This window comes from Pterocles gutturalis, unplaced genomic scaffold (assembly GCF_000699245.1).
Source record: "Pterocles gutturalis isolate BGI_N339 unplaced genomic scaffold, ASM69924v1 scaffold15001, whole genome shotgun sequence".
Classification (NCBI taxonomy): Eukaryota; Metazoa; Chordata; class Aves; order Pterocliformes; family Pteroclidae; genus Pterocles; species Pterocles gutturalis.
In genome coordinates, this window is record NW_010105910.1 from 1 (window position 1) to 11,715 (window position 11,715).

Sequence of the window (11,715 nt, forward strand, 5' to 3'; positions counted from 1 at the left end):
GTGATAGGTGAAGGGGGAATGGTTTTAGGCTGATTTAGGTTAGACATACGGAAGAAATGTTTCCCTGTGCGGGGGGTGAGGCGGTGGCCCAGGTTGCCCAGAGAAGCTGTGGATGCCCCATCCCTGGAGGGGTTCAAGGCTAGGCTGGATGAGGCTTTGGGCAACCTGGGCTGGTGGGAGGTGTCCCTGCCCATGGCAGGGGGGGGAAGTGGATGAGCTTTAAGGTCCCTTCCAACCCAAACCATTCTGTCATTCTGTGACTCTACGGGATGTGTGGTACCGGTCTCCCAGCAGTGACTGAGGGGGGATGTGTGCCAGAGCCAGGCTGGAGTTTGGGGTCAGGTCACCACGGCTGTTTGGGGCAGGCAGCCCCTCATTGCCTCTGTAGTGTTGGGGGGTCAAACCCCTCTTCCATATGCTTGAGAGCCCCGGTCTGGAAGATTGCTGGCAGTGGTTGTGTGTAATTATGGGGAAAAGTGATCAAAGGTAAATCGAAATCTGTAGTCGGTTGGTGTAATTATGTCTCTGGAGCATGTGAGTGTTTGCGAGTCATAAAAAAGGTAAATGTTTGCATGTATTCTTGCCTAGTTCCTGTATATAAAGTAAACCACCTTGGTCCCCCATGCATGTACATGTAAGAAGCTGATTTTTTTAGTATGGATTTGAGTTTAAGGATAAAGATTACAATATAGGTCGCAATGTATTGCACTGCACGGAGTAGGATTTTTTAGACAAACATGTAAATGAGCATATCGTGATCTTAGTGTGTTGCTGGGGCAGTTTCATCATCATCTTCCCATCTCCTGGTCAGTTGCACAGAATAATGATGTCAAAAGTCTCCTGGAGAAACACTCTGGATACTCTCATGGTTATTAATTGTTAGGTATGAATTGGTATTTAACTCTGATGTTTACAGTTACTGGGGTTTTCCGTCTTGGGTTCTCAGGGTTCTTTGTGTGTATAATGTTTTGTTTGTTTTCCTCATGTGACCACATAAGGAGTTTAAATTTCATTCACCAATTGGTTTTAGAATTTTTTCATTTATAACTTACACTTGTGTTGTCTGATGCCCCAGCTATATGCAGTAATGTCTTGCCATGGTTTGTATTTGGGGGCTCTGAGCTGGGTCACTTCTGAATAACAGCAGGTAATGTGTGTATTTGTTTAATGACAAGGTCATGGCAGTCGCGGAAACTCTTTCAGAAAACACCCTGTAAGTTGCATGTAGAGAAATAAAAGTTGTAAGAAGCTTTCTGTATGCTGCATCCCTGAACGGCGATGCTTGGTTCATCTGGACCTGGCACTTGTGTGCCGGATCCTGGGGTTTTGTCTGCTGTGACAGATTCCAGACCTGCAGAGTGGATGTAGTCTGTGAAGTACCTGAAAAAAGCATCATACTCTGGGTGACTTAGTGCATTTGATGACTTTAAACTACTTAAATTTCCAAGTCATTGAACTAAATCAGATATTTGGGATATAATTGTGGTGTTCTTTTCTCTTTTATGTTCAGTTTTATCAGCAGAGATTGTGAATTATGTTGATGGTAGCTTAGAAATTAGCGTGCTCTTTTGCCTTGCAGGGCTCCTGAGTAAAACAGCAAGGAAAGGTGGGAGGTACTGCTGGCTCTCAAAAAAAACCAGTGCTTTTTTATCTGGTAGTGTTTCTCACCTTGACTGCTTTTCAAACATGTCAAATAACTGTATCTACAAGGGTCTGCTTGCCAAGACTTCTAATGCAAGGGAGAGGTGTACCTCATAACTTCTGGTCCTTTTTGGAATGACGGACAGGAATTTCGAATTGGTGATTACAAGCAGAACATAATTCTGTTTGCTGGGGTTTTTTTACTGGGCATGGAATGTGTCCCATCTCCAGCTTTAATGTGGTGGTGACATCTGCAGCTATTTAAGGGGAAACATAGGAGGTTGAGAGAGATCTCCTCAAATACTTAACTTCATGTTAGGTGGAGAAATAGTCTTTCCTTTCTGCAGTGAATGGAAGTAGACAAATTGGGAAAAAATATTATGCTATGTTTCATGTACGTGAGTAGAGTACATCGGTGAAGGACCTGTTACCGGTATTCTGATATTAAAGTGTAATACATCTTGCTGTTCTAAGGTGGTGTGTTAAAGGCCATTGTGAGGCAGACCACTAATGCTTTTTCTTTTTTTTCTTTTTTAGAAACCAAGTGCTAGAAATGTTTGATCATGCGTATAGCAATTATATGGTAAGTAACATACCTGTTTGTTTAATTTTTTCGGAATTGTTATTGCTGACCTGTGAGAGAAAACAATCTACAGTACATGACATTCTAGAAAAACAGCAGGGAGGCAGGGACAAAAACAAAGCTAGAATAAATAAGAACACCTGTATAGCCTTTAAAAAGAAACGAACAAATGTTACTTTCAGGAAGATTGGTGTCAAGAGGGTTACGATGGCTTTCAGAATGGTAGCTAGGAATTGCTAGTGGTAACTCTTAATCTGTGTCTGATCTGTCTCAAAGCAGTTTATCTCACATCAAGCTATAAACACTTTTCATCTTTGGTAAAGTATTTGGTTTGAAATTCCAGACTCCTAAAAATACTAGGAAAAGGAAGCTGAAGAAGAGCTGTCTGTAGATATCGGATTCTGGAGAGTACAAATTGATCTTATTTTGTAGGTAAAAATTCTGTACAATATTTCTTCTGTGGCAAGTTATGTTAGATGCAGTTTGATAGCTCTTTTGCAAACAAACACTTTGTAGAACAAAAAGGGGATCTGGTGTCATATCTACGCATTATACCCTCTTCGGAGTATGTGACTGTCATATGACAGTGAGCCATGCTCACCAGGGTTTCTTTCAATATGAATTGTGATTTTCTGTGCAGGTGTCGTCATGTTCTGGATATGTGAACCGTTCTGTACTCTTATCAACCTCGAAAAGTGTTAGATGAGTTTAGATATATTTAAGAATGAAGAATTACTTAAAGTGGACTGACTTTCCTCAAGCAATAATTACTCCCAGATATACTATAAGTAACGCACTTCTGAGGAGAAACTGTAAATGTGAATAAGATAAATATAAAAGATGGATTCGTGCTGAGTTTACGTTAACAAGCTCTTTGTGGCCATTGCAGAACCCCCTCAATCTTTTAAGTTGCACCAGTTCCTGCAGGACAAACCAGTCTCTTGACAGTATTTTGCCACATGTCCCAGTTTCTGTATTATGGTTTAATGCTTTACAAGCTTAAAAGCTTGTGAGTTACAAGTTTATGCAGTGCATGAGAGCTGTAGAGTTAAGGGATAGAAAGCCAAGTAAGAGTATTTTCAAAGCGGGTGTAGTTTTTCTTTTTAACATTAGCTCTGGCTTTTGACACCTCAGTGGATTAACAAAGGTCAGGCTTGTTGGTGATAATTTGCAACTAGTTACTTGGGACCTGGTTCCATAAAAAAACACTTTGCTTGGGTGTCCCATGGCTCTGAAGTAAAAACTGTGCTCCTACTGTTTGTTGTGTGATGGTAGGTGTCTTGCTACGTCTGAAGCAGGAAAATTCTGGATGAAAGAGAAGAATGACTTCAGCTATCCTGGAAACTTTGAAGACAAAAGGATATTTGCTTGCCACGTATGCTGGAGCACTAAACAAACAGAGAAATATGACTTGTTTGTTTAAAGCTGAAGATTAGGGTATCAGACTTGAAATGACAGCAAGAGAATTAAGTGTTTTTGCAGCCTCTTTTGAAACAGCCAGCTGAAAATTTTTCATTTTCTGTTTCTATTAATATGCCTTTTAGACTTGTGTATTTAGATATTTAGAAGACTGAAAATTCATGTTTGCATGCAAGGGGGAAACTCCCTTGTCTTTTTTTTTTTTTTTTTTTTTTTTTTTTTCCCATTTTTTTTAAGGGGAAGGGGAAACTCCCTTGTTTTTTTTTTTTTTTTTTTTTTTTTCCCCAGTTATTTACAGGAGCTTTGAGTAAAAAGCTGCTGGTTTTTACCAGTCCTTCAACAATATTTGTAATAATCAGAATTTTTTTTTCTTCGTGACTGTCAGAAAGAATATGCCAAAGTGTCAGTCACTTGAGGCAGGGGTATTTCTTGGTTTACAGCACTAGTAGCAGTGTGCCTTTTTTTTCATTATTCAAGTACTGTGCTGCCCTGTACTTACAGTCCTGTCATTAGGCAGTATGGTCATCTGTTCGGTCAGAGTGTGTAGAAATTACGTATTATCCGTTGAGCTCCGTTTGTATAGTATTTTCCTGAAGTATGTTTAGTGCAACGTTTGTGCCCTGTTTTATTTTTCATGGGTCTTGCTACCCTCCTTTGAGGTTACTTGAAAGAGGAGAAGTTACAAGTTGGGAAATAACTTGACCCGGTAACCTTTCCTGCTCTAGACAGAGAATAAGTGAACTTTTACTTTTCAGAATGCTTCTAGTTCCTTATGATTTTGTAAGACTAAAAAAGTCCGTTTCCTCAGGAATTTTTATCACCTTTTTTCCCCATAATTTGAGCCAGAGTTCTTCGTTTTGACATTACTTTTGTCATGTACTTTTAAACTCTATTTTTCTGAATCCTTTGCACAGGTATTCAGAGACATCTGAGCCATATTAAAATGATCTAGATTCTGGCTTCTGTAGTTGAACTTGAGGAGAACAAAGAGTTGTGCAAAGACCGAAACACTTTGGAGGGTGGTAGACAGGGAAACAAACCATCAGTTTCAAAAGAAGTTGCTGTAAGAGCTGTTTATTTATAGAATAAAGTTCCTTCTCTTCCTCTCTATTTCATGTTTGAATATAGATTATTTTTTGTACCATATATTTGGAAAGAATTTGGATGTGTTTACTTGCAGATTCAGTGCAGTAACTGAACTTTTTTATCCTGCCACATGTCAGTTCTCCACTAGAAGTGCACAGTACAGCAGCCAGTTTCCTGATGAAATCAAAAGAGAGAAGCTCCATCCCAGATCACTTTTATTTGGCTTCTAATGGAGAAGCAATTTCGTGCATGTTTGCAGAGGTTAGATCTATTTAAGATTCAGTTTTGTTAATGGCAGTGTCTGCTCTGAATATTTTTCAGTTAACCTCTCCTATTGCACAATGATGAATTTCAGATTTGTGTCTGTTTCATTTGAGATCCTGTTTTGGTGGTAGTTTAAACCTCCAACGCTTGCATTGCCTGGAGAGGGAGCAGGAACAGGCATTTTATTCAGTGTGCTTGACTTAGGCAACGGTGCCACTCCTGTTATTTCTGCCTCACTGATGAGAAATAATATTACTTTGCAGAGTGCTTTTTCTAGAAATATGGAACGTAACCATTGCGTTTCCAAAAAAATCTGACAACATCTCTTTAATAAAAATGTTTTATTTGTAAAAGGCTCAGTCTTGGTAAGGTTTTTTTGTGAATGGCATCTTTTGTTATGCTTTGTGTAGTGATTTAGCGATTTATTATTTTACCTTCTAAGTGAGTTTTCTTATCTGTCACTGATTGTGACCCTGAGTCACTTATGTTCGTTTGGAAATATTTCCAAAGTGACTTTAAAGTCTAATTTCCACTAATTTCAGGAACAACTTTTTTCCTGTGAAGGTGGCCAAGCACTGGCACAGGTTGCCCAGAGAAATTGTGGAGTCTCCTTCCTTGGAGATACTCAGAAGGTGTCTGGACATGGTCCTGGGCAGCTGGGTCTGGGTGGCCTTGCTTGAGTAGAGGGCTTGGACAAGATGACTTCTGGGCATGCCTTCTCCCCTCAAAAATTCTGTGACTGTCATGCAGTTTTTCTGAAGTACAGCATAATTGGTCTTCTTTTTAATGGCCTCTGAAGATTTGCTGAAATGGCTGTAACAGTTCTAACTTATTCCCTTGTTTTGTTTCCCCGCAGGAGCATGCGTATCCAGCTGATGAACTCATGCCTTTAACTTGTCGTGGACGCATACGGGGTCAGGAGCCAAGTCGAGGGGATGTGGATGATGCCCTGGGAAAGTTAGTGTTTGAAATGCTTACTGTCTCACGTGAACATCTAGGAATCTAAATACCATTTGCAGTCCGTAAAACTTGTTTCTTTAGTTGGCATGTCAACAAGCTTCACTTTGTTGAAAATAATTCTATGGGTGCAGACGAATCCCTAATTTGTCTCGTAACGGTGGTTGGAGGCAAGCTCTTGGAAAGAAAGCTCTAATTGTGAACTTCTTGCAAGTTAGCAGAAGTACTTGCTTTTATTATTTCCTCCCATTATGTTAACTGATGTGAAATTATACCTTAATTGGAAAAAGAGAATTGACCAGTGAGTGAGATCCCAAGATAGGGTTTTTTAAATAATTCTCCAAGTATTTTCCATAGAAAAGCCTTGTAAATGTGAGCTGTCATTTATAGTATTAGTAAATCTGACTGCTAAGTAGGGATTATAGGGTTAATTATCAGCTGCACAGAACAGTAAACTGTTACCCATTATGCTGGCCTTATGAGTGATATTTAAAATGCTTTTTTTTAGTAGAAAGCTCTCTGAAAACAGAATTAGTCATAGTATTATCATGTGTGTGGTAGCCTGACGCCTTTGCCAAAGTACAAAACATTACTTTTGACAGGGAAATTATTAATATTTTTTCTTTTAAAATAGTTTATAATACAAAGTACTGATCCTTTGGCTATCAAAATGTAGATTTAAGGACGGTTTTTCTCCATGTTAAATTGAACAGTCAAAGACAAAGTTGAATTACTCTAAACGTGTTTGTGATTGATTCCTTTCTAGGCTGTATGTGTTCAGTTTATAGAGCAAATACTTGATAACAATTAACTTATGCTTTATTTTATTGGTATCACTGTTTAATGGCCCTAAAGAGAATAGTGTTCATCAAAGCTCGTGTTTGTAATTGATTCCTTTCTAGGCTGTGTTCAGTTTATAGAGCAAATACTTGATAACAATTAACTTATGCTTTATTTTATTGGTATCACTGTTTAATGGCCCTAAAGAGAATAGTGTTCATCAAAGCTGAAGTCCTTGTCTTAAATACCACTTCTCATTCCCTCTGATATTGAGTGTGTCACTTTGGTTATTTTTTGTCATGTACAAAACTTCCTTAAGTCTGGAGATTTCCTATATAAGCCTGCTGCTTTGGAGGTATTGAGAGACGTGACTGATGAGAAAGTGTCAAGAAAATGTATTTTTAATCCTGGTCATGCGTTCCTTTCAGTGACCTTTTTTTTACATAGTAACATACTGTGATTTGAGTAAAAATACCTTTCAGCCCCTTAGATGTGTTGAGTAGTATCACTATATTATTTTTTTCTGCTCCTAATAATCAGTCATATTATTATTCATCAGATTTCTTATATAATCTTTTTTCTTGCCAGCTGGCTCATCGGTCATGTTCTAGACAAGCCTTTGCAGTTACCAAACGACAGGGTGAGGCAGCTAGGTCAGTTCTGCTTCCCTGGAAGGCTGGGGAGTATTTTTGCACACCAGCCTCCTCTAGAGCTGTGTGATGGGTGATCTTCCCTGCTTTGGTACGGAAAAAGTTGTGTGTGTGTTGTGTCGTTGTGCATAGCCACTAGTTCATCTCTTTCTTTTGTAGAGCAACACTCGCAGAACACCATCATTTTCATACCATCACATTCTGTAAATTCTGTTCTATGCGTGGTGTGTGTTTCTGAACATGAGCAATTTTATCGGGTTAGAACAAAGCTCTGCTCAGCTTGGAATGCACTAGAACAGGCCTGGAGAAGAATGTGTGAGCAGGACAAGCCTTACTGTGCTAGCCCTGTTTCACACAGCGTGGCTCTGACTTGGTGTTCTCTTTTGGTGGAGTAAGTAGTTCGTTATTTTAAGCCTGCCACGTGCTAGTGCTGGACGGCACCAGGTGACACTGTGAGAAGTGGGGAATAGCAGATTCTCATTCACTTTTTCATACCATGTGCAATTTTAAAATCTTCATATAATGACACTTCAGCTTTTGCTTTTGCAGGCTGAAGAGCACTAGCCTGCTCACTGGAAGCTGCTCCGTGCTTTCAGTCCCCCCTTACTGCCCTTTATTGCACCTTTTCCTGTTCTCTTATAGCCCACATAGAGCTTTCATAACAAAATAACAGCATTTTCTTCAGTCTTTCACCACTAATTTTAACATTGGGTTTGATTGCAGCAAATTGCAGCTTTTTTTGATAATTGGAAGAGTTCCTGGTAGGAGAAATTTAGCTTAGGATGACTGTTGATCTTCCTAAATCTTTTTATTATTACACTTAAGTCGGCATTCTTAATTTTTTTTTTTCTTTAAAGAAGGAAAAAAAAGAGGTTGTAAAAAGACTTTGAACCATTCTACTGGTTTTTTTAGTCGGTTTGATTGGAGAATAGAAATAAAAAATTAATTTGCTTACAAGAGGTTTGAAAGCTTTACGGTAAATAAAGGTATCTTTATAATCATAGCTTATTTCAGTCAGCTCCTAACTGGTCACTAACGAAGGGAAGAAACTTAGTAGGGTGTTTTGATATTAAGCATATTGTACAACTAATTTTTGAGCAGCTAGTGGTCTGTGAGAATTTAGTTTCTAATAGTATTGGTTACTATTAAAATTATTTAATTTCTACACATACAGGTCTGTAGTAAATCTGTTTTGAATTTTGTTTTGTAGGTTTTCACTGACCTTGATTGATACCTTGGACACTCTTGTGGTAAGTTTAATCTATTGATAAACTTTGATAAAACAAAAAAGAAATCTTCTGGTATTCAGACTTATTTTTAGATTTCTATTTTGTTAATTTATATATAAAAAATACTAACCTTTCTTCACTTCTTTGATCTCTAGCCACCAGTTCAAAGTGGCTATTGCTTGTAGGACCTTCCAAGTGCTGCGTTGATGGTGTTTCAAGTTTGTTGCAAAAAGACTAGTAGAACAGTTCCTTCACGTTTCATTGATGCTTTCCTATCTTGCTTTTCTTGGACAAAGATATGTGACTTTGTGTCCCATTATTGTCTAAAGCAAGATGCTGACTTATCAGTGAACATCTCTTGATGCCTACTGAATTATTTATGGTTTTAAATTGTATGCACACGTTTTATGAATGAATTTGTGTGCACTTAAATGTATGTTAAAAAAATGCAACCCTGGGCGTGTTTGCCAGGAAATATTGCCAAACTTATGTTCCATCTCTTATTAAAAGACTCCAATCACTAATAAACTACTTTTTGTTAGATTTCAATCCCCATGACATACTTTGTCATCATAAAACAGATTTGGAATTTCTGTCCATTCACATCTCCGGTTAAAAAAATCTAAATGGTTCCAAAAATCCTTACAGCACTGATTTGGTGTGTGAATCTTATGATGTCTTTTTTTCTGACAGCCGTTCCTTTTTTATGAGGTGCTGTGAGATGACCCTTGGCTCTTTTGAATTGCAGCCGCAAATACTGAAAATGTAGAGTCTGGAACTCCCAGTCTCTATCAGACACTCAGATGGATTATTGTGGTTTATTTGTTGTTTTCTTGTCTTAGAGCAGGAGTGGCACTTGTGGGATTTAAAGGCACTTAGGATAACAAATTGGATAAGTCACAAAGATTCGTGAAGATTGATTGAACTAAAAGAAACTCGGTGTGAAAGGAAATCTGGCATGGGAGTAGAGGAAGGAGCAAACAAATAAATCCCTGGGTAGTAGTTTAGGTACATTCTTGGTGACTTTATTTTTGCATACAGATTTTATTCTTTTTCACATATGTCATGAGAAAACAGTACTGCTAATGTCTGTTTGCAGTGTATCAGAGTATGTCCCTGCAGGACCAGAATATCAACCTAAGGCGTGTTAAATGCTTTCTTTTTGAATTCACTGCACTTTACTTCCACACCTGAGTATGACTGTATTGGCTTTGTTGGAACCTAAACACCTGGTCACATTTGTATTCCAGGTGTTAAATAAAACCAAAGAGTTTGAAGAGGCTGTAAAAAAAGTAATAAAGGATGTTAATTTAGATAACGACATAGTTGTATCTGTCTTTGAAACCAACATAAGAGTCCTTGGGTGAGTAACTTTTATGTTTTCAAAACTCTTAAAACTCTGGGTTTTAGCTAAATGTCCTTAAGGCATAGCTTTCTGTGCTGTTTCACCTCATTTAAAGCAGTTGTGCCCTTGTCAGGATAGCTTAACACCTGCCCTAAGAAAGGTTTTAAAATGCTAGGCAGGAATCGATGCGGTGGTACTGAATCAAGTTGGCCCCCATCTAACTGCTGCAGGCGTAGCTTGTTTTTGATTAAAAAAAACTGGTGCATGCTGTGGTAGCAGTATTTTTTCTTAATAGAAACAATCTTGCAGATTGCACTGTTCAATACTTGATTTAACAGCTAGAATATTTCAATCCTTAGGGTAATAAATTCTTTCAGGTTGGAAGGGACCTCTGGAGGTCTCTAATCCAACTTGCTGCTCAAAGCAGGATCCGAGCAGGTTAGCTCTAAGCTGTCACATGCAGTTTTAGAGGTGTTGGTTGTTATTCTTGACTAACTATATGGATGAATCAGTGATTCAATTATAGTTTAGGGCTGAGTCCTGAACAATAAGAATTGCTTCCAAAAAGTGACAGCTCACCTTGATTGTAGTTGGAGTTGCACCTGCTCAGCATTTCTGAAAATGAAGGCTGTGTGAACATAGCACAGCTGCTTACCTAGCCGTCTAAATCACAGAAATTGCTGCATTGCTGTTGAGATAAATATCCCTATTGAGACGCGAATAATTTTTCTTGTGTTTAGAGGTCTCCTAGGTGGACATTCAGTGGCGATTATGCTGAAAGAAAAAGGTGAATACATGCAGTGGTACAATGGTGAACTTCTGCACATGGCGAAGGAGCTAGGCTACAAGCTTTTACCTGCTTTTAACACCACTAGTGGTCTCCCTTATCCAAGAGTAAGTTCTCTGGTTTCTGCAAGTCAGAATTACTTCTGTAAGCAAAGTTTTTGTCCTGTTTTTACCTCGGTTTCTAGAATTTCTAAAAACCTGTATATTTGTTAAGTGTACAGAATATCAAAAGCTGATAAATTCCTCATTTGTAATAACATGTTACCTAGTATTTTAAAATAAGGTTTTAGGCTCTCTAAATCCCTACATTTCCAGCTCTGAAAATTCTATTATACATTGTTGTGTGTAAATAGTGACAGCAGAAATCTTGTGTTATCTTGTATTAAAGATAATAATCTCTGTTTTTCTCTAGGTTAACTTAAAATTTGGTGTAAGACATCCAGAAGCACGAACAGGAACAGAAACTGATACCTGTACAGCTTGTGCAGGTACCTTGATCCTTGAGTTTGCAGCTTTAAGCCGATTCACAGGAACATCTATATTTGAGGTTTGCTTTTCATGATCTCTTTATTTTTTGGATTAGGTATTCATTAGTGTTACATTGCTGTAATTTTAGAAAAACAAGTTTGAGTTCATCAAACGGGTGCGTATCTTAGCTGATCTGCACAGAAAGTTTGCGCACATTCAAATTTGCTGCGTTTGTGAGCTTTTTTCTATGTATTAATTCAATTTTAAAAATAACCACAGGAAGTGATTCTGTTTGAAAATAGTTACAGTAAGACGGAAATAAACAAGATAGATATATTGAAGAATAGATAAAGGATAATAGTTGCATAGTTTTTGGGCAGAGGGATCAGGACTGCTAAGAACAGCGAGATGCTTGTTCCTTAAAATGCAGCTTAAAAAAAAGAAAAAAAAAAAAAACAACAACCCGTACTTGTATGGTCCCACTGAACTTGTGGAAGATTTATCGAA

General features: G+C 38.1%; 1 protein-coding gene across 1 annotated transcript in view; it reads left to right on the forward strand.

The window, feature by feature from the left end:
- Positions 1 to 2,178: 2,178 nt before the first annotated feature.
- EDEM3 (ER degradation enhancer, mannosidase alpha-like 3) overlaps positions 2,179 to 11,715 on the forward strand; it is a gene marked incomplete at its 5' end in the record, with an annotated part of 24,266 nt that continues 14,729 nt past the window's right edge. Inside the window, 6 exons of the mRNA XM_010087579.1 lie at positions 2,179 to 2,224; positions 5,850 to 5,950; positions 8,591 to 8,630; positions 9,860 to 9,972; positions 10,695 to 10,848; positions 11,153 to 11,287. Coding sequence (XP_010085881.1) covers positions 2,179 to 2,224; positions 5,850 to 5,950; positions 8,591 to 8,630; positions 9,860 to 9,972; positions 10,695 to 10,848; positions 11,153 to 11,287 — 589 coding nt within the window. The remainder of the gene's footprint in view (positions 2,225 to 5,849; positions 5,951 to 8,590; positions 8,631 to 9,859; positions 9,973 to 10,694; positions 10,849 to 11,152; positions 11,288 to 11,715) is intronic.